The 21,970-nt window shown below is 34.7% G+C and overlaps 1 protein-coding gene across 2 annotated transcripts in view; it reads left to right on the top strand.

Annotated features, from left to right (window-relative positions):
- Positions 1–21,970, top strand: part of LOC118199580 (katanin p80 WD40 repeat-containing subunit B1-like) — a 331,155-nt gene that overhangs the window by 9,054 nt on the left and 300,131 nt on the right. For both annotated transcript variants that reach the window (XM_085813586.1, XM_085813587.1), the window contains exon 2: positions 15,790–15,920. In XM_085813586.1, the coding sequence (XP_085669712.1) occupies positions 15,790–15,920 (131 nt within the window). The remainder of the gene's footprint in view (positions 1–15,789; positions 15,921–21,970) is intronic.

The raw sequence follows: 21,970 nt of genomic DNA, 5'->3' as shown, positions 1-21,970 counted from the left end.
TGTATAATCTTTTAGTTTTAGTATACGTTTACGATCCAGCAAGATTTATTTTTTTATAAAATACCAGAATGAACAGATGATTAACATGCTTCCATGTTGCTTGGGAAGCTCTACTGTATAAAAAAAAACAATTGGCTTAGTCTTTTTTTTTTTCCTTCATTAAGGTAAAATTCGCTGTTTATTTAGTTGTTAATTTAGCATTTAAGAATTATTTGAGATAGATGCCAGTCTGAGAATTTAATATTTAGCTATCAATCAATACGTTTTTGCAAAATTTCTTGCAAATTTTTCTTGCAGACATTTAGATTTCAGATCGAAATTCAAACATCAGATATATGTTTCTGTTCATCAAAACATCAGATATATGTTTTGATGAATGTGTAGTAAATATAATTTAAAATTTAGTTTTGTTAAAAAAATTCAAACAAGTTATATAAAAAAACATTTTTAAGTCAATTCCTACTTAGGTCAACAAAGAAAAATTTTGTTTCCGTCACTTTTTATTAACATTTTTTCATTTTTAATTTATGAAGCTGAAGGTGGTCTATCATTTCTCATGCTATCCATCTCTTATAATGCTTCATTATTGCAAGGAACCTTTTCAGCGACTTTCGAGCAGTCCAGCTCTTCAATTAGCATTCCATCTAATGATTTTACGCCACTCGAGGTGACATATGCTTGACCTGCTGCGAAGAGTTTTCGTCCTAGATATATTACTTCATGACCTACAGTGCTACCTTACATTTTATGCACTGCTGTTGACTATGATAGTATTAATATTAGCATTCTTCGTTCAGCAGTATCGTACCTGCGTTTGGGGGAGGAATTGCATTGATATTGGCTCGATTCTGTAAACACCATTCTGTGAACCCATTTATCACAGACATGTACTATTATTTATAAGTTGTTAAAAAATTAGTTTTTACAGCCAGTGAGAATTCCTAATAAACAGTCATTATTTGTAAGTCTTATAATATCTTTAAAAATAGCTTATCATTACTTCCGATAAATAGGAATCAATAAGTAGGAATTGACTCTAATATGTGAAAAACCTCTTTTAACATCACGTGTCATCCACTACAAGTTTAAAAAAATGTATTTGAACTTGAGTGGATGAATAAAAAGTATTTTATGAACGATTGAAAATTTGAACAAGATATAGGGAGAGTGTGAGCTAATTTTAGGAATTTAAAAAATAGCTTTTTGAAACAAAAAATCGGATCGTCAGTATTTTCGAGATTATGAATTCTCCCGAATGCAGTTTGAGTTTGAGACTACTGGTGTAAATCATCAACAATGAAATATTTCGCAGTTTAACATACACAAGACCCAGTTACTTATTTTATTCTATCTTTCCGTAATAAAATTACTACCTTACTTACTATACACACAGTCGCAAACACTAATTGTTTTATTACTAGAAAAGAAGGATTAATTTCATTTCACAACTCAAAGCCTTGACGTTTCTGTTTTAAGTTTTTTTTAGGAAGAATGTTTTAAAAGATGAGTTTAGAATGGATAATAGTATGCGTCAGCATCCAAAAGTTTACGATCGGGCAAGATTTATTTCCTTATAAACTACCAGGATGAACAGATCATTTAACATGCTCCCGTGTCGCATTGCAGAAAAAACAACTTACTTTAGTCTCTTTATTAAGGTAAAACCCTCTATTTATCACTCCTCTGCGTCACTATGCTGCTCTCCCTAATTTGAAGAAAATGTATCCAATTTTGTTCCTTCTTTAACATTAATATTTCCCCATCAGCAACTTTATTTTAAACTAGAGACTGGGAGCAACTGCATAATGAATGTTACTTGCTTAGAATTCTTTTATTTTTCTGTCTGCCTAATGTGGACGTTTCTCGTATGGTTAATCATTTTTAATGCTGAAATGGAGATGGATATTCGCTCGACTCTATTTTAGTTTAGTTTTAAAGGCTTTAATCTGGTATAACTGAAATGTACGTTAACTAGTAAGAAGATGTAATACAAGCATTTTCTGCTTTACAAAAATTTGCTGTATACATTGTAGGTTCTTGCTTGTACAGCAACTCTACTCACCATTTTTTAAATCAAACTACGCTGAAAAGTGAGTTATCTCTTTAGTTTGAAGCAACAGCAGAGTGATAAGAATGTTAAAATAACGTTTTTACTCAACTCTATAAATTAATGAAAGGCAGTGTTACTGCTTGTACTACAGATTGACTTGCGCTACTTGCGGTTATTCAAATTAACATAAAATGAAGTTAACTTTGAATTTAGGTAAGGTAGTCTAATATTATTAAAACAATCTACTTAATCTAGCTCAAAATATAAACGGCGCTAATTTTTTACGTCGGCTAACAAGTGATTAAAGCCGGAATAACTTTAGAAGAGCTGGTGATCATACGCAACCGCAATGCAGGGTTACTAGAAGTCCTAATGAAAAATTCAAACCTTCGGCTTAAATACACAACTAATTTACTTTCCAGTGAGGTCAACAGAAAAAAATTCAAGTTAAGGTTTACATCATAATAACTGGTTAAGTAACGAAATAAGTAAAGGACTCGCGAAACCGCATTAAAAGTAAGATTTCGCGATTTGTCAAAAAATTGTTTTTTTAAAGTTCACATTACCAAACATGAACTTTTTTTGTAACTTAAAACTCTTCTGTAAATGGATGTATATGACTACGACCAGAGCCCGGATAGCCGGGTATATATATTTGTATTACCGATTGCAATTAAAAGGGGAGGTGCACAACTAGATGTTATAGCAGTCTCATATACAAAATTTCAACGTTCTACGGCTAATCGTTTTTGACTATGCGAGATGCTGTTCGTACGAATATATTAAATCCCTTTTACAATTCTGCGTAGTCTAAAACCCCTAACAAACGTGAAGAGAATTATCGCTAGGTCCGAATCATGAATCCAAGTCATGAAAATGTTTAATTTTTTTTTAAATTTAAACAGACTTAATAATAAATAAACGCATTTACTTGTGCTAACAACCAGACCAACCGTAGTTCGGGGTGATGAATCAAAACAGAATTGTTAATTTCAAGTGAAAACGCAAGCAACCAAGGACTACAGAATTTAAATATACTCGAAGCTTGCTGAAAAACTCGCCGGAATATCAAAATCAAGTATCGCCAGCGATGTAACACAAGGCCGAGTATTTTCGAGTTGTCAGATTATCTTACAATTATCAGATTATCAGATTTGGCAAAAACTAAACCTAAACGTAGTGTATTCCTGCAGGCCAGAAACATGCTCTGTTTTGAACTCCAAAAACCTTAGTATTCAAACAAATACACCTAACTCTTTTATATTCTTAGGCCCACCAGCGGTTGAGCGGTAAAATAGCTGAACACTGGTAATTCCGACCTAGTTTCGATTTCACACGAAGGTGAGTGAACCGGTGAGTTATGCAACACAACACTTGTAGCCGTGCTTCAACGTACTCCCCTAGCACACGAGAGGATGCTGTACTATCTGGGACAGTTATGCGGATGAGGTATCTGTCGTTCCATGCCATTGTGCTACTGCTTATCCCACTGCAAGGATTTCGTCTTATTTGGTTCTCCTCTGTCCATTTTTCCCGAACCCGCAATGCTATTGTGGTATTACGCTGCTTGTGGGCTGCGATTGCTCGATACGAAAGTCCACCCTCTCGCATACAGACGATGCAGCCTCGTTTGAACTCCGTTAGATGTTGCTATGGCACTCTCCGCTGTTGACGAGGCATACTAACCAGTAATTAAAAGTTTACCGCAAACAGAAGACGATAAACAAATTTCAACGAAACTTTACAGTCCTTTATATACGCATTGAACATGTGGCCTGATTCACATTCCACGCATCGCAATCACTTTGTAATTCTATCATTTCCGTGACTTATCTCACTTTACATTTCTCGTAAATTTATTTCAATTTGCTTACTTCCTTCAAGGTGCTGCAGTTTTCACAAACCTTAGTGTATTTTGCAGCGACTTAACTACTCAGAAGCGATTGCTTCTTTTCTTATCTTTCCTTAGATTTTAACCCGTTTTATTAAATTTCTTCTTATAATGCTGCCTGTAAACACTGATGATTTCATAAAGAGTGCCAAAGTTTGTTTACTCTGAGAGGCCAACATGTTTCTTCAAAGAACAGAACAATCTGAAAGCGATTTATTTAAACCAATCAAATAATTCAATTATGGTGACCGCCGCGAAACGTTATAGAAATGAATGTATGGTATTGGTAGAAATATTTCTTCTTCATTTCTACATATCAAATTTTATGATAATTGAATAATATTTGTTTCTAGGAAGAAGTTTTAAATGCTCAAATAAAATGGTCTAGAATTAGCATAAAATTTAAAATCACCCAATTAGTTGATTCATTTGTATAAATGTAAGATTTAGTATAAAGGTAGAAGGGTAATTACTAAAGAGTGTTTCCAGTGCTGCGGAAAATGTGCTAATCTGATACAGTCATTAAAAATGTTGCAAAGCAAAACTATACAATTTCTTGGGAGGGCTTGTAACGCTTTATTTTTAATGTTATAAAACCCCCTCGCTTTTCTTTTCTTTAATTTCTTAATAATTTCCTTTACTTCATTTGAGGAGGTGAATTTAACGAAATCTGTATTCTGTCTAGTTTTGATACTTTCTACAGCCTGGTTAATCTGATTTTCATGACCTGAATTTTCGTCCGTATGCTTTTCGAAAACGTTTCTTAAGTTAACTGTCGTGATTTCAGCAATTTCCGCTTCTGAGTGATGTGTCTGACCCATGTACTCTAACGGGTGTAAATATCTTGTCTGAGTGCTCCTTAACGGTCTTGCAATTTTCCATACCGTGTTGGTGTCTAGATCAATATTTACGAGTAACCTATCCCAGAATCGTTGCTTATTTTTCATCACTCCTGCTTTCAAAAATTACCAAATGTCTCTACAGTTTAACCATGCCTTACAAGCAGAGTCGGTTAAAATACTTTTTCCTAGAAAATTATTTACCGCGTGATGACAGCAAGCACAAAGTAACTTGAAAGCAAATCACTAGGGCATCCTTCAGACATATATTAATTCCACATTAATGGCTGACGGATGAGTAATTTGCATTATGGATTACAATGTGTTCAGAGGCTACTTAGCAAATTTGAAAAGGTACTTATGTATTAACGCAATCAACTTGTTGTAATTTGCGGTTTTTGGCGACATTATATAGATGAAAAGGTAAAAGTTACTTATGGGGTGCATGCTGATGCTTTTCGTGATTTTTTTTTTTTTTTTAAAGTAAAAATTTATATTCTTCTATAAATATTTCAATATTTTTTCTTTTTTGAACCAAATTTCGCTCCAAGTACACAGCGATCTGTTTCGCTTAAAAAAATGAGAGAACTGCAGAGACTCGTCATAGAGCAAACTAGTAACTTGTCAACCAAACGCATCTTCTCTTTGTTCCGTTTAGAAATTTCCCGGCAAAATTCTATAATCCTGCATAAATTTTATCGCAGTTTCTTCTATTGTTGGTAAATTCTATAAGCGCAAAAATTATTATGAATTATTTATAAAAAACTGTTCTAACTTGGAATAAAAGAACGCATACGAAAATGGCTACGTTTCTTGGCTAAATGTTTTTTGACTTAGTACGGTTGACTTAAGAATGATTATGCGCATGGCTGCCAGAGTTTGGCACATTTTGAAAATTTGGCGATTTCTACTAAGGGTTTGCGACAACAGGAAAGTATTTTTAATTTTCAACAATTTTTCCAAAAAAAATGTAATACTCCGCAAAATTAATTTTCAGTAATTCCAGATAAATTTAAAATAACTTTATGTATGTTTCTCGAAAACATTATATCAGACCAGTACTGAAATAAAAATGAAGTAAGTGCCATTTCTCAAACGTAAAACATGCTATACGTATATGTTATATGCAATCTAAATTAATCCGAAATAACGAAAACATTTTTTTGAAATCTGAAAAAAGCTATCTCTTCATTCGAGATTCATTTCGCTAGAGACTTCAATATAGGATACGGCTGGTGTTAAAAAAATTATCCTTTTCCGAAATTGCATTCAGTTACAGAATTGTTTAATTAAATTTATTTTTTCTGATTTTTTTAGTTTAAAAAATTAATTACTAAGTGAAAAAACGATCCCCATAGCGAAGAATTAAATTTATTTTTCTTAGAGGACCAAAACAGGAAAAGAAAATTGATGAGAAGTTAAATTAAAAGTAAAAATAATTAGCCAATATTAAATAACTTACGTTAAGTTGAGAAACTTTTTATAAATCTCTGAAGGGGTAAAAAAATAAAAGTAAATATTTCTGAGAAGAATCGCTTTATTTTTAAATATATATTTTTACTTTTTTCTCCCCCTTGCTGATTCAGTGCAGCAGTAAAAAAATTATATTTTCGGAGAATAAGGAATAAAAGAAAAAATACTATTTGAAATATTAATGAAAGTGCCTATCATACGAAATAAATAAAAAAGGAAGCCAAAAATTATTTTCCATATTTCTGTTTACGCGAGTCAGGTTGTTGTTATAAGCGAAGTAAAAATTAAATTTTAACATAATGTTTCAGGCGTGATAAGGAAAATTCTAGTTAAATTATTAAATTAAAAGGACTAACTATTTTGTTATAAGTACAAGTTAGTCAATTCTTAGCAAATATGCGATGTAGAAATCTGTCAAAATCACATACATATAGTAATTTTATAGAGGTATTTTTCCTACTTCAACGCCTTTTATAAAGTAAAAGGTATTGAAGTTTTTTATTTAAGGATTCATCAAAATGTAGAGCCAGCGGCTGAGCGTACAATAGCTGAATGCTGGTAGTTCTGTTCGGACTTCTGTCTGGCGAACAGGATGGCTGCATAGGCTTTTTCCTGGTTTTTCCCGTGTGAACCATGTACACGAGCCAGTTTCCCTTAGAAAGTTCTCTACCTCTTCTTAAAACATTGAAATATTCGCAACAAATACCATAACTGAAAAGTGTTTTCGGAACGGATAAAATTGCTTCGAGAGTCGCCAATGTGAGACCATTGCCTTAAAGAATTACTTTTATGTAAGAAAATTCCATATTTTTAGACCCGAAAATATTTAACTACAGCATTGATAAATTTTTAATTTATTCACTTCAACTGAAATATTATTGTGGTAATTAACTCGTTTGTATCGAACTATTTATAAATCAAATAATGTAGCCGGATTTTTTAGAAAACAAAGTAAAACAATTCGGGTTTCTTGTCGGTCATTTGTGAATAAGGTCTTAAACTAGTTTCAAAGAACTGCGAAACTTCAGGAGATTGATTACAAAAAACCTTTTGGCAGCGTCAAAAATTTCGGGATTGTACCAGAATTCCGTTGAGGCTTGCGTGATACGAAGTAGTTAAGTTCAGGGTGTGCTAGATTTGGCACTGGTAAAAGAAAACTTCGTAGTTCAACATTGATAGGTTGCAAGTATAATTTATTTTATAAAAAGTCCCTTGTAAAAAAATAATTCCGACATACCTTTTTTATGAAGATGTATCTGATAATTCGTATAAATAAAGGTAAAGAATGTTTCATGCCCGTTGTTTTGGGAGTGTTCACAGTTGCTGCGCGGTAGTAGATGTAGTAGCCAACGAAAGAAATTGCATTGGATGTAAGTGAGGTAAACGTTTACAAGGTATTTTCTCCTTCATTTCTGAATGCCTTTGTGGTGTGTATTTAGAGAATACACACCACAAAGGCATGCAGAAATGAAGGAGAAAATACCACAAAGGTGTGTATTCAGAGAATACACACTACGAAGAATACACAGAGAATATTCTCGGCGCGTATTCAGAGGTCCAGGTTCGAATACCGTAGAGGGCACTTCCCTTTTTTCATAGTACTCCTGATTTGATATAATCTAATGCTTCTACAGTGGCACCCGAACTAAAAAGATGAGGAACAATAATTCGTCACTCACCAGGATTTGGCCACTTGGCGCCCTAATGCCTAGAAGCCTTTTAAAAGTGGGATTGTATAAGGTATTTTGTCCTTCCTTTTCGCATGCCTTCCTGGTGTAACGATAGCACACTCGGTATGTACTGGAGACGCCCAGAGTTCGAGTCCTGGAGTTTGCATTGCTTATTTTTCATGCATTCTTGCTTCGATATAACCTAATGAGTCTACAGGGTTTTTAATTGGTGCTTTTCATGAACTTCTACAGATTAGATGACCAGGGTGTATATAAGTTTATGACACATGGTAAAAGCGTAAGATGGATAACAGGTGGAAAACTTGTTAGTTATAACTGCTGTTCCATGTTGTGTCTACTTAGCCATTACATTACGTTGGCTTCTCAATTCCATGCTTTTCTTGATAGCAATTGCTGTTCCTGAAACTCAACTGGATTTCTATTCCCGTTCTTATCTTCAACAGCTACATTCCATTTCAGGATTCTAAATATCATATCGTCGCGCCACGCTGGAGAGAACCACGGCTATTGGGATAGGTCACAAGGACAATAATCAGGACAACACACAGCTCTGGCTTCTATAGATGAGATTATATAACGCTGCGCTTCTCATACCCTTCAGCATTGCTCAACCGTAACGAGAAATACAAATTTCTCAACACTTGAATTAGGAAAAGACGGATTTTTATATTGATCATATATTTTTTGATACACTTCCTGAAGAGTGGAAAATTATGTGGAGGAAATCTATAGATTTAAGTGTGTTAATCCCCTTCCGGCCAATAAAAAAAATTCATTATCACATGTAAAGAATAATGAAATCTTTATATATTAGTGCCTTACATGTATATATATGTTTTCAAAATTTCCGACGTATTTGCAAAAGATTTGCTATGGCTACTTACGCTTCTCAAGAATCCTTCATCTTATCAAAATTTTTAAAGTAATGGTGATTTTTTCTGACGCAAAAAATATTTAAAGTCCTTAAATTATGATTTCAAATTGAAAGCCTACTTTATATATTTAGAAGATATTGCCATATTATGTTAAATAATTGAAAAACTATTACAGTACTAAATGCCATTGAATAATTATTTTATTAAAAATCATAAAGCTCTATTGCTTAATTTGGTTCCTGCTCAGACGGTTACAGCCGAAAACATCGCGGAAAAAACAACGCAAGGCGAATACGTCGTGCTACAAAACATCGGGGGAGAAAACATCGCAGTTCTAAAACATTGTGGTACAAACATCGTCATCGAAAATAAAGCGGTTCAAAATCTTCGCAGTTTAAAAACATCGTCGTCGAAAATATCGTGGGAAAAAATAAAGTATCTACAAATCATCGCATGACGATAACATCGGAGACATGCTTTTTTCAGGCTTTAATACCTGTTAATGGATATTCCCTTAATGATTTAGGAGCGCAAGATAGAAAGAACGATAATTTTTACTTTCATATGTTTTATTAACTAATAATTTTTTACTGACAAAACAAGAAGAAAACTTAAACATAAAAATTAATTCAACTTACAGCACTTAATATAATTTTAAACCGACATAGTTAACTAACAAAGGCCATTTATAAATCATTTTTATAAAGTTTTTACTGGTAATTTTTCATGAGAAATATAATCTATAAGTTGCATTTAATTTTCTATACTTAAGTTTCCTTCTTACTTTTTCAACAAAAATTTATTAGTTAATAAAAAAAATGTGAAAGTAAAAATTATCCTTCTTTACATCTTGCGCTCGCAAATCATTATGGGAATATACATTTACAATTATTAAAACCTGAAAAAATCATGTCTGCGATGTTATCGTCCATGCGATGATTTGTAGATACTTTATTTTTTACCACGATATCTTCGACGATGATGTTTATGAACTGCGAAGTTTTTGAACCCCTTTATTTTCGACGTCGATGTTTTGTACCACGATGTTTTAGAACTGCGAACTTTGTTTTCTCCGCGACGTTTTTGTCGCGATGTTATCGGCGGACACCGCTCAAACTATCAGGCGAATTATTGCCCCATCTGTGAAAATAAGAAGAAAGTTGAAATTATATTTTTCTTTGAAACTTAACAGATAAACTGCTTGTATTCAAATTAAATTTCCGCAGCTCCCGAGACTCCCGAGATAATACAGAATGGAAATTAAAATTCAAAGTGCAGAAGATCGTTCGCACTTTAGTATTGGTTTAGTTTCGTTTGTTTAATTATAGAAAAGCATTCGAGGGCTACCTGCCTAAGGAGAGGGATATTTTCGTGGAGGGCGTTCTAAGAGCACTGGCTCGTCTACACATTACACACGGGCAAAACCACGAAAACGCTCATGCAGCCAGCTCGTTATCCGTAATTCAAACCCAGGACCGAATTACCAGTGTTCAGCAACTTTATCGCTCGGCTTTGTTGGACAGCACTTTAGGAAAACTGTTTTATATTTAAATTTTCTCGTTAGCATTTTTAGATAAAGATCTGATGTCCCTACCAACGTGGCAGTGGTTAGTGTCTCTGACTAAAGTACCAAATATTCAGGGTTCGAATCCCAGAATGGATGTCGTAAAGTCGTGGTCATGGTGTAAATGTATAGTAGTATTTTTGTCGCATGAAGGCACTCTAAACATATATAGAGTGAGGAAAAGATTTGGTGGTGGGGAAAGAGGGGTTGGAGACCCTCGGACCAACCCCCGAGGTGCTGTCGTTCAAAATGTAGTGGAACTAAGGAAAATTGTGCGTGAACCCCAAGGCTCTTGCTAATAACAAGCGCAATCTCGTACTCCTTGCCACGCTTGCTGTGATTAGGTCACGCAAGTGTGATTAGTCACAACAGCAACAACATATTTGCCATTTTAAGTATAACATTATGCTATAGATATGTTTTTATTGGAATGTAAAAGAGATATCCTTTGAAAATAGCTCCTAAAATTGGTAAAGGCCTCGATAGTGATATAAATGAAATTTTTAGGACAATTAACCGTATGAATAAATTATAAAGCGGGGTAAAAAGTTATTACATTTCAAAGAAAGTATTTTTAGCCCAAAGGGGCAATTCGCAGAGATGGGTTATTAATTTCGTTTTGGGATTTTGCGTTAGTACACTATAAACGGCGTTTCACTTTTCAAATTGTTTTTATCGAATATGTGAGCCCTACATTATACACTGCTGGCCACCCAAATTGCAACACAAAGAAAGACTTGAGATACCACAACAAAATTTATTTAATAGATAACATGTTGACCAAGTATCAAATGATTAAATTTAGAGACCTCTGTGAAGTGTGGTTCCTTCCAGAATCAGTAGCCAGAGTAGCCGCCCATTGTTGGAGATCACCGCTACCACATGCCTCGGCATTGATTCAAAGAGACTTTCGATGTGTTCTTGGAGTACAGCAGACCAAGTAGCTTCCCCCACGTTGCCAAAGTTGATGTTGTGTAGCAGCTTGGGATGTAATCTGGGTCAATCGTTCAGAAACAACGGACCACATGTTTTCTATCGGCAAAAGATCCAGACAGCGAGCCGCCCAGGGAAGCAATTCAATCTGGCGATTGACAAAGAACACTTGGACAATGCGTGCCACGTGTGGTCGCGCATTATTCTGTTGAAATATGGCTGAGGGAAAGCCCTGAAGGTAAGTAAGGACAACTGGCTCCAACACCTCGGAGATGTAGTGCTGGTTGTTTAAAGTACCGGCAATGCGTATTAGAGAAGTGCGAAAGTGATATCCAATATTGCCCCATATCATAATACCCGGTGCAAGACCAGTGTGGCGGTACATAACGCAGCTGTTCGGCATCCTCTCTCCACGTGTCTCCAGACTAAAATCCGACCGCCGTGGTGCTGCAGACAGAAGCGCGACTCGTCAGTAAAGACAATTACATTCCATTCTGCCGTCCGCATCCTTCTTTCATCGCACCATTGGCGTCTGTGGTTCTGCGTCAAGGGTAGACGAAGCAATGGACGTCTTACCAAAAGGCCATTCTGCTGTAAACGGCATCGAATAATACACAGACACTGGATGATGCGTTACAGACTGAATGTGCTGTGCTATGATTCGTGATGTGACTGAGCGATCCGTCACTGCCAGGCGCACAATGTTCCTGTCATCACGTGAAGTGGTGCACTGAGGTAAATGCGATCGAACACGTCGGTCCGTCGTACCCTCCTGCATCCAACGGAGACATATCCGCATTACAGTTGTTTGGTTTCGTCCAACACGACTACCGATTTTCCTGAAAGTTAATCCACGCTCTCGGTAGGCCGCTATCCTTCTTCTGTCGAACTCAGATACTTGATCAAACGATGATCGCTGTTTACTACGAGGCATAATTGATCGTTGTTGTTTTGGGGGGGTTGGGGAACCGCAAGAAATACACAATTGCCGAACACCGTCGAAAACTCCAAGTCTTAAATAGCGCTTTGAAGAGGCGCCATAGCGCGTGATGTGTGTCTGCGCTGAAATTCTAATCATTTGCATATCTCACCTCCGCTAATGCATGTTGTAAATTTCATGTTATTTGCATGCTTCCTTCAGGGTGTTGCATTTACGGTGGCAGTGTATTTAAAGAAATTAAATAATGGAAAAATCCGCATGAATGTATCTATGCTTCTCGCACTTTTAAAAACTCAACGGTACCTAGAGACATAAAACTTTGAATATCGTAGTCTCCACTCGAATATGGCATCTGAAAGCCTAATTTCAAATTTGTTTTATTGTCTATTTCATGTTTTGTAAAACTTGAACGAGTTTTTAATTAGCAAACTCAATTATTTCAAAGCGAAGAATGACAACATTGCACGGAAAAAAATATCTCTAGTGCACGAGACTGTATCGGAAATTCTAAAGCTATGCTCCAGATGTCCATATTCGAGTGGAGATGTACGTTATTCAAAATTGGATGGCTCTAGGTACCATTATTTTATCACAATGCGTGAAACATACATTCACTTATTCAGATTGTTTATTATTTAATTTCTAAATATAACATAGGGCGGTAATATTTGGTGGCAACAATTTCAAAAGTGAAACGGACTTTTAAAATTTTCAACGCAAAATGACAAAATGAAATTAATATCCCTTCTCGGCTAAAAAAAATAAATAAAATCGGAAAGATTTCAAATTTTAAGGGTCGTTCAAAAGGGCTTGTTAAGGATTTTCACGGTCCTACAGAGGCCACAGTCTACCAGTCTGCTGTTACACTCACTCCTACTAATTTTTTTGTCTTTTTAGCTTTATTATTAAGAATCAATTTCTTTGCACTTACACCATACAGAATTCAAAAGCAAAATTACGAAAATTTTAAAAGCGAGACAGCAGTATGCGTTTAGAATTCCTGATGTTTTTAATCAAAAATTCGTTAAAGTTTTACAAAATATGAAATAGATAATATCACAAATTCAAAATTCGTGCTTTTTGATGCCTAAATTCGGGTGCAAGACTACATTATTCAAAATTTGATGGCTCTAGGTACCGTTGTTTTTCGCAGTGCTAGAAACATCCATACATTCATTTTTAATGAGATAGAACATTTATGGCTTCCGCAAATGGTTGACAGCCATTTTGTTTTGTAAGCTTGTTAATGTTTAACACCGAATCTATTACGAAGCCGTTTTATTTCGTCATTTTAAAATGAACTTCATATATGTACAATATATCAGAATCTCAAACACTGACTTTAAATTTGAATGAAATCTAAACTTAATGGTAAAGTACCGTAAAGTTTTCACTCACAAGCACAGTCGCTCTGCAATAAGCATCAAGCTGTGATAATTAACAAAATGCTAAATAACAGAAACTTTGTGTCAAGAACTGGTAAAAAATAATGTCTTTTTGTAATAACTCAAAAATATTCCATAAATTCAAAAACAAATTCAATAAATTTCATAAAAGGAAAAAAATCAAGAGGGCATACCGTGAACATTCTTACTACAGATCTTAAATCATAAACGAAATTTTATCCGAAATTCTATCTTCTAAGCTTCAGCTAAAAATATGTTCTTGAGTATTCCGATAACATATTTAAAATGGAATGATCCTTCGTAAATATTTACTTGATTTCGGAAAAGATAACAAGGATACAAAGGAATTTCTAGTGTTAAAAATTCCAGCTTTTGAGTTTTTGGTTTCGTATTTCGAGATTGAGCTTCCTTTGCCACCGGCTTTGAAAGGTTCGATTTTTTTAGTTTGGTAGAAAATTTATTATGCCGGCAGTCCTTTTAAAATTTTTTCACTAAATTTTTACGGTATACGAATATAAATTTTCATCATTTTAGACTAACGTAAATAATAAATATATATTCTTGGATCTAAAAATGAAAAATATTGAATAGAAAAAGTTTTTTTGGCATTAATAAATATCCCCCATTGTTTTATATGTTTAATATATTCACATACTTCTATAAAAATATAAAATAACATTCTCTCTCAAAGGCAATTTCCTATGGTTCCAAATAATTGGAGTCACCTCAGAGGTTAGATATTCAGAATCCACACTTATTTATGCTTTCAACGATGTTGATAATTTTGAGAGGTGGTTGTTTTAAGGAGATAATAACCCTGAAGCTCTGTTTTGAAATTAAAAGGATTAATTTTCATTAACTTGATATTATCCACAAAGGTACTTCTGAAAGATCGTGGGTAAAGTGATTTGGTGAAGACCCTTCCTTACGTAATATATAGTAACAAGTAAGCACCTTGTTCTTTAACGCAACGAGGAGACGAACGTAAAGTAACAATAATCATCTATACTATTAAAACCTCAGTGCGTCTGTCTATTTGTTTGCTTGTGGCATTATCTCATCCGGAACGGCGTCGGGGAGTTGAATTTCGAGAGAGGTTTCTCAAGATTGCAAAAATTCGCGGAAAGCCCTTTCGACCATTCTCATCTTGAAAACGCTAATTTTCACCCTCATCTTTCCGAATGGCCGCAGTCTCGTACGCTGGAGATAAAAATCTGCTTTATTTCGCAAAGTGTTGCCATGCTCGCTTTCAAATCCTAAAGTTTGCTAATAAAAAATTTGTAAGTTTTACAAAATCTGAAATAAAAATAGCACTGCCAAACATTGTTGTTGTCGTGTCTATATTGCATGGACCAATGGTTGCCAGATCCTACTCCAAAGAGAGGTTGGACTTCACTGCCAAACATTAAATATATTAAAATTCCCGATATACTCCTGATTCCAAAAATTTATAAGAAGCCATTTCGATCATTCTCATTCTTTATTATAATAAATAATATAGCAAAAAAGTGTGGTAACGATTAACATTCTGTAAACGTAACCACTGAAACATTAAACTGCTGAGTGCGTCCACGCCAGACACACTTTTTTCTCTCTCCGGCATTTTTAATATAAGTTATTATATATCATAAAATGACTATATACAAGATAATTATTTCTATACATTATATAAGCGATTATTTTTGTTGCAGTTGCTTATTTCCTTTTATTTTATTTCTGTGTGTGTTTGTTTCTCGAGTTCTGGTGGAAATCTCATGGCAATGTATTTAACAATAGATTCAAAGCAATTGTTTAATAATTTTGTAGCAAAATATTATACTCTAGCATGAATTTATTTCATTTCTTCTACTGCAACGCCACATTTTAAAAACTGAGGTAAGACAATAATTATGATTTGCCAATAAAAACCTCTGGAATTTGGAAATGGAACAGAAAAAAGACTGCATACGAAAATGGCGATGTTTCTCGTATTGAAACTAAAGAATTATTATGTGCATTTGGTTGTCACAATTTGCTGCATTCTTTATCAGATAAAATGTCAAAATAGTCAAGTAGCTCAGGTGACAAAATTTAAAAAAGAATTTCTTGTTCTTCATTTTCATTTATTTAATTTTTTTTTCTTTCTAGAGGAATTTGTCGCTCATGGAGCTTGCGTCACATGTCTTGCGTTGGGTCGAAAATCTGGAAGAGTGATGGTAACTGGAGGAGAGGACAAGAAAGTCAACCTCTGGGCAGTGGGCAAATCCAATTGTATCATGGTATGTAAGAACTCTACAAAATATATTGTTGCGTGCGTACGGGTTCATAACACATTGAATGCACAAGTCCGATAATAGGTTAATAAAAATTTATTTTTATCAAAAGGAATGTCTCAGAACTCTGGAATTTTCCATAGAAATATTCGTGCAAGTGTTCACAGTATCACTCAGTATAACCAGTAGTTACACTACAAACTACTAAAAGCGTTAAACACAACAAACCTCATCTAAAGAAAAAGCTAATTCGATCTCACGCTGAACTGGCAACAATAACAACAGCAGCTAACTAAACAACTGAGCAGATGCTCTCTCTTCGGCCTTAGATAGTTTTCAACCGATCGCGAGATATTTCTAGTAATTTCTGCTTCTCGAAATTACTGGAAGCAATAAGAGGATGGAATTACGGTTACAGCTAACATAATAGTCAATTACATTTATTCAATTTTAATACATATTACGGAGATACAGGGACCGAACTTAAATGTGGCCAAATTTGGCGACTTTTGGAAATTTTTCGCAAAAATTGGCTTTAAAATAAGTTGCCAAAACCGTTATCAACTTGGCGATATCTCGCCAAATTATCGAGATACTAACTCAATGTTAAATGCACGTACCTCTGTTTTTTTAAATTTCCGTCATAGCTTTGTCTTAAAATTTGTCTGCACTACATTACAAAGAAAAATACAACAATTTTACTTATAGTTCTATTAAAATTACTAATCTAAGTAAAAAATTTGTAACAATATTTTCTATTTTTAATTAAATTTTATGAATCTATGTTTTTATGAATGTTCCCTGGAAGGATTATATGCCATTACAACTTAACGTACTAACATATAGGCTACTTAAAAAAACCTCAGATTAAACTCATAGTCTTCTGAAGGAAAACTATTTATCAGATGGAAATTTTATCCAGAATAGATTCATTTTCATGATAAAATTTTAGAAGATAATTAGACATTTACAAATATCGCCTTGTATGGGATTTGAGCCCGATCCCTTCGATGCAGCAATAAGCGTGACTAACCACTAACCTGTCTGAGTCGCAACAAAAGTAGCGATCCTGATCATCTGTCGACAGCTGTTTGATACAAAACTGAACGCAACACCAGAACTTTACCAATGGTTCTTACAGGTACAGCTCCATTTTGTTTATTATAGATCTCCCTCAGTTTTGATAGAGAACACACCACGGCGGTCTCCCATGCCTTTTCTCATAAAATCAAATTTTATTATGAACGTTAAAGAATTACACCGCAGAATTACACTTTTAAACTACACTGGCGAGAAACAGCTATCTCGAATTCAATTTTGAAGGAGAACAACCCTGGGAATGGATCCAAATGTCTCCTACCTCTCTTTCAGTACCACAGTCTCTCGAGAGGACCTTTCGGCTCTGTAGTATTTAAGTAACCCATGCACAAAGATACCTTACATTTATAAGTACAGATGTAAGTAGTCAGTACACCAGAATTTTCCTATAGATAATACTGGTATAGTTCCACTGTATAAACTGTGCAGCCTCACCCCAATTTTGGTCAAAATAGTCCCGGGAGACCGGATCGGAGATTCTCCTACTCCTTTTCTCTTATCACTGATCCACTCGAGAGAATTTTGGCTGGGCCCTATTTTAAGTGCTCCTCGTGCCGCACACATACTATACACGTAAAAAGATCCATGACTTCTCTAGAATTCAAACGCAGGTCCAATGATATGCAGCCAGAGCTGTTTGATGTAATCAGCTCTTAATTTTATCAGGTAAAATTTCCGATATTTCGCCAACCTCACGCCTGGCAATTTCTCACGAACTTGACGACATTATGGAAACCCATGTTCGAAGCTTTAAAGAAAGATTTTTCCCAAAGTTATATAAACCTATAAGAATGATTGCATTTGAGTTTGAGCAGTGGAAGTCAGTTAGCTCAGTTACCCATTCAGTTCAGATTATATTAGTTTGAAATATTTTTTAAAAAATAAATCTAAAAATTCCTAAGACTTGCGTATAATATTTTTAAAACACTTAAAATATTCATAGGTAGCATAAAATATCAATACCTGTTGGAAGTGGTATTTTCTCAATCCGAAATTAATTCCTTTGTAATGTAATGTTACGAAATGCCCAGCTCCGGTAAGATAGCTTCCCGCAAAGTGGATTTAGGTTTGCCAGAAAATGGCAAAAAAAGAAGGGTTTTCAGATTTGGAGCGAAATGACATTTTCACGATTCCTTCTTCGAAATAACCTAATCTCTCTACAGTGGCAGCCGAACGGGTGGTGGATGATTATTCTCCACCACCAGGATTTAGCGATTGGGTCCCCTAATCCCCAGTCGCCCTTTAAAAGGGGAAGTATATAAGGTATTTCTCCCACCTTCTTAGCGTGCCTTTGTAGTATAGTGGTCAGCACGCTCGGCGCGTATTTGAGAGGCCCTTGGTTCGAGTCCCGGCGAAGGTGTTGCTCATTTTTCATCACTTCTGCTTTCAAAAAATGCCTAATGTCTCTACAAGTTTCAATGGAAGATATCCGCACAGGTCGTTATATCCGATTTTCATACTTTTGGAAGCTCGCTAAAGCAGTATAAAAGAATATTAAGCGTATAGGAAATTGGAGCTGGACCAAAAGTTTCGTTCTTGATATCCAGGGTCTTTAAGCGGGGTTCGTTGAAATCCAAGCTCGGGTTCGATTGTTTCAAAGGAGGTTTCAATCGAAGAAATCCATATAGTTCGTTATACCCGATTTCATGCTTTTGGAGGCTCGCTATGGCAGTATGAAATAACATTAAGTGCATAGAATTTGAGCGGAGCCAGAAATTTCATTCGTATAGCAGAGATTCGTTATAGTGGAAATCTCTGTGTTCTAAAGTCACATGTTTGTAATCTTATAGACCACACATACCATCAGCTTGTAGGGCATTTGTATTCTCATAATTGTAGATCATACCTACCGTTTCTGACAGGACAGCACCGGTTTCCCTGGGATCGAACACTGTTCAGCGTTTCAATCATTCAGCCACTAGAAGGGGGTTAATTAGGAGTTCTTTGTACTATATTATTAATGAATTACTACAAATTACAATTAACAAAATATTTACTTAGTATGTTTTGCGTGTTTTATTTATTTATACATTTACGCACTTCAAATGATGGGTTTCTTCCGTCTTCTTCTTTGGTCATGGTGAATTAAAGGACTGTTTTATCAGTGCCGTCTTACAAATAAAGATACCCTCCAACAGAAAGATAAGATATGTACCCTCCATTATCCGAATGTGGATTACCCGATTACAGAAGTATCCATCCGTGGCGTGCCCACATAAGCAAACTCAACTCAACAACATGCGCAAGATTGTGTAAAATCAAAAACGAACAAGTTCGATTATGTAGAAAGATTCTTCCTAATATTCCTGTGGATTTATTGCTGCGAAGAAACCGAGTCAATAAGTAAAGATGTATGCCAAAAATTGAAAATATAAAATTCTCCGAAAATATTGGTGACTGAAATGTCGATTAATGGCTCGATGACGATCCGGCTAAGCCATGTTCTCGATGCTCGAGTGACGCGGATATTGTTTCAAATGTCACAAGAGCAGAAGAGACAGAGAGTGAAATTGAAACAAGAGAGGGAGATACTGATAATTACATTAGTCCCTGGACAGCAACGACGTTTGCTGAAAATCTATTGTACTGCTTCAACCAAAGGGAATTCGAGCACAATAGCAAAATAGCACTTCGAAAAACATGCAGTAAAATTTGATAAATGTTTAAATTTTCTCTAAACCAAAATTACTGAATTTTTTAAGAAATAAACGCGTACAATATGCATAAAAATTGATAGCTTGGCTTATTCGTGCCTTGCTTCCCTGATATTAGCCCATAAAATCAAAAGAAAACTCAAAAGTACACCCAAATTTTAACACAAAACAAAAGAAAGCTACTCGCGCAACACCATAGAAAGAAAATGAAATTGATGCAGTTTAAGCTGTTAATATTGAAATGGCATTCTTTAGAAATGCACGGCAGAGATTATACTCAGAATTCTGACAATGTAGAGGCTCGATCGATGAAACCTAGGTAATAGCTTGTGTTTTGCTTGCGACCTTCATGTCAAGTTCAGTGACCGTCCATTATCGACTACCGGTCTTTGTTGACCATCATTTCCAGGATTGATTTCTTTTGGGAAAAATTGCTCAAAATGGGTGAGTAATTTAGAGAACTTTCCCCTCCTCCATTGCGAAAATTATAAACATAAAATTCTAGCTTCATCTTTTATGATAGCTGTTCCAGCGGGCTTTTTCAGACGTCTGGCGTGAGATTAGAAACGTGTGTAAAAGCAGTTCGCTTAATTTTGGTTAACAGTGTTAGACTTATCCCTTAATAAAATAATTACAGATTAGAGAAAAACAATTATCGGGTATTATTTTACGCAGCTTAATATTAATTCCTCTGTTCACTACTATTTTGGTAGCATAAACTGAATAAAAAAATTAAACGTTGAAAAAATATGTCCTTCAAAACAGAAATCGAATTTAGCTAATTTAATATAAATAAGACTAGAAACATATAAATAGGTGCTGTCACAGAATTTTAACCCCTAACTTTTTTCCCTTTTCTGTACAAAAATAATCCATTTTTTAACTATGTAGTTTTAATTAATGCAACAAAAAATAAAAGATTCTAAAATGTTTTTTCATAATTAGTCCAAAGGGGCTGTGTCCCTGAAGGACTATTGCTTTCGTTTTGCGATTTTGCATTAAATCACTATAAACGGCGAATCACTTTTCAAACTATTCCACCAAATATTAGAGTCCTGCATTATACTTGAAGGAATTAAATAATGAAAATTCTGCATAAATGTATGTATATTTCTCGCATTGTGTAAAACAACGTTACAGAGATCCATCGAATTTTAAATGACGTAATCCTCCTTTGAATGTGGGCATGCGGAAGAACAAATTTGAAATTTGGAATTTGTTTTATTATCGATTTTATATTTTGTACAACTTTAGCGAAATTTTAAGTAACAAACTCAACGATTTTAAAGCGAGCAATGGCAACACTCTACGAAGGGGGGGGGAACCGTTTTATCTCCAGCGCGCGGAACTGTGTATAACTAAAGATAGGCTCATTTTAAAATCATTTTGCGACATTGTTATTGAACTGAATTTTATGGTTTAAGTGAAAAGACCATGATAAAGTCAACACACAAAACGTTACAAAAACGTCCCCTTGGACATAATTTAACATCTGAAACCTTTCACATTTTTTTTAATATTTCTGTGACGTAAAATAATTGGTAAAGAAATAAATGACACCATAACACTTAACTGTAAGCAATACCGATAAATACCAATAAGCAATACCAATAAAGACACTTAAATCATAAAATTCCATTTAACAGCAATGCCGCAAAGTAATTTAAAAAGAATATATCTTTAGAATTTCCGATACACAGTCTCGTGGGCTGCAGATAAAATGTACAGTGTTGCCATTTCTCGCTTTCAAATCGTTGAGTTTGTTAAGCAAACTTCGTTAAAGTTCTACAAAATATAAAATAGGCAATAAAACAAATTCCAAATGTGGGCTTCCAGATGCCCATATTCAAGTGGAGGACTACGTTATTCAGAATTCGACGTCTCTAGGTACCGTCGTATTTTCACAGTGTGAGAAACATACATACCCTCATGCAGATTCTTCATTATTTAATTTCTTTGAATATAATACTAATATTCGGAGGCAACAATTTGAAAGTGAAACGCTGTTTTATAGTGGACCACGCAAAATGCCAAGACGAAATTAATAGCCCTTCGTGGCAAATTGCCCCCTTTTGGTTATTAATTATCCCGAGTTAACTAGTTCCCGTGTTTTTGTTAGAAATAGACACAAAAATTCATTTCGAAATAATTTTGAATTTAAATAATATTAAATTGGATATTTATCTGGATACAGAAAATGTTATTGAAAAGAAATAAAGTATGAAAAATGCACAAATTTTTCGTTCAAAGTAGAACCAGTGTGGTAGGTCTTGGAGCATGGCACTACATAACAAGGGCAATTTA

This window comes from Stegodyphus dumicola, chromosome 3 (genome assembly GCF_044657685.1).
Source record: "Stegodyphus dumicola isolate Sdum_Otavi_A_Nest chromosome 3, ASM4465768v1".
NCBI classification, from domain to species: Eukaryota; Metazoa; Arthropoda; class Arachnida; order Araneae; family Eresidae; genus Stegodyphus; species Stegodyphus dumicola.
Note: the sequence above shows the minus strand (reverse complement) of the source record. Positions and strands in the feature narration are given on the sequence as shown.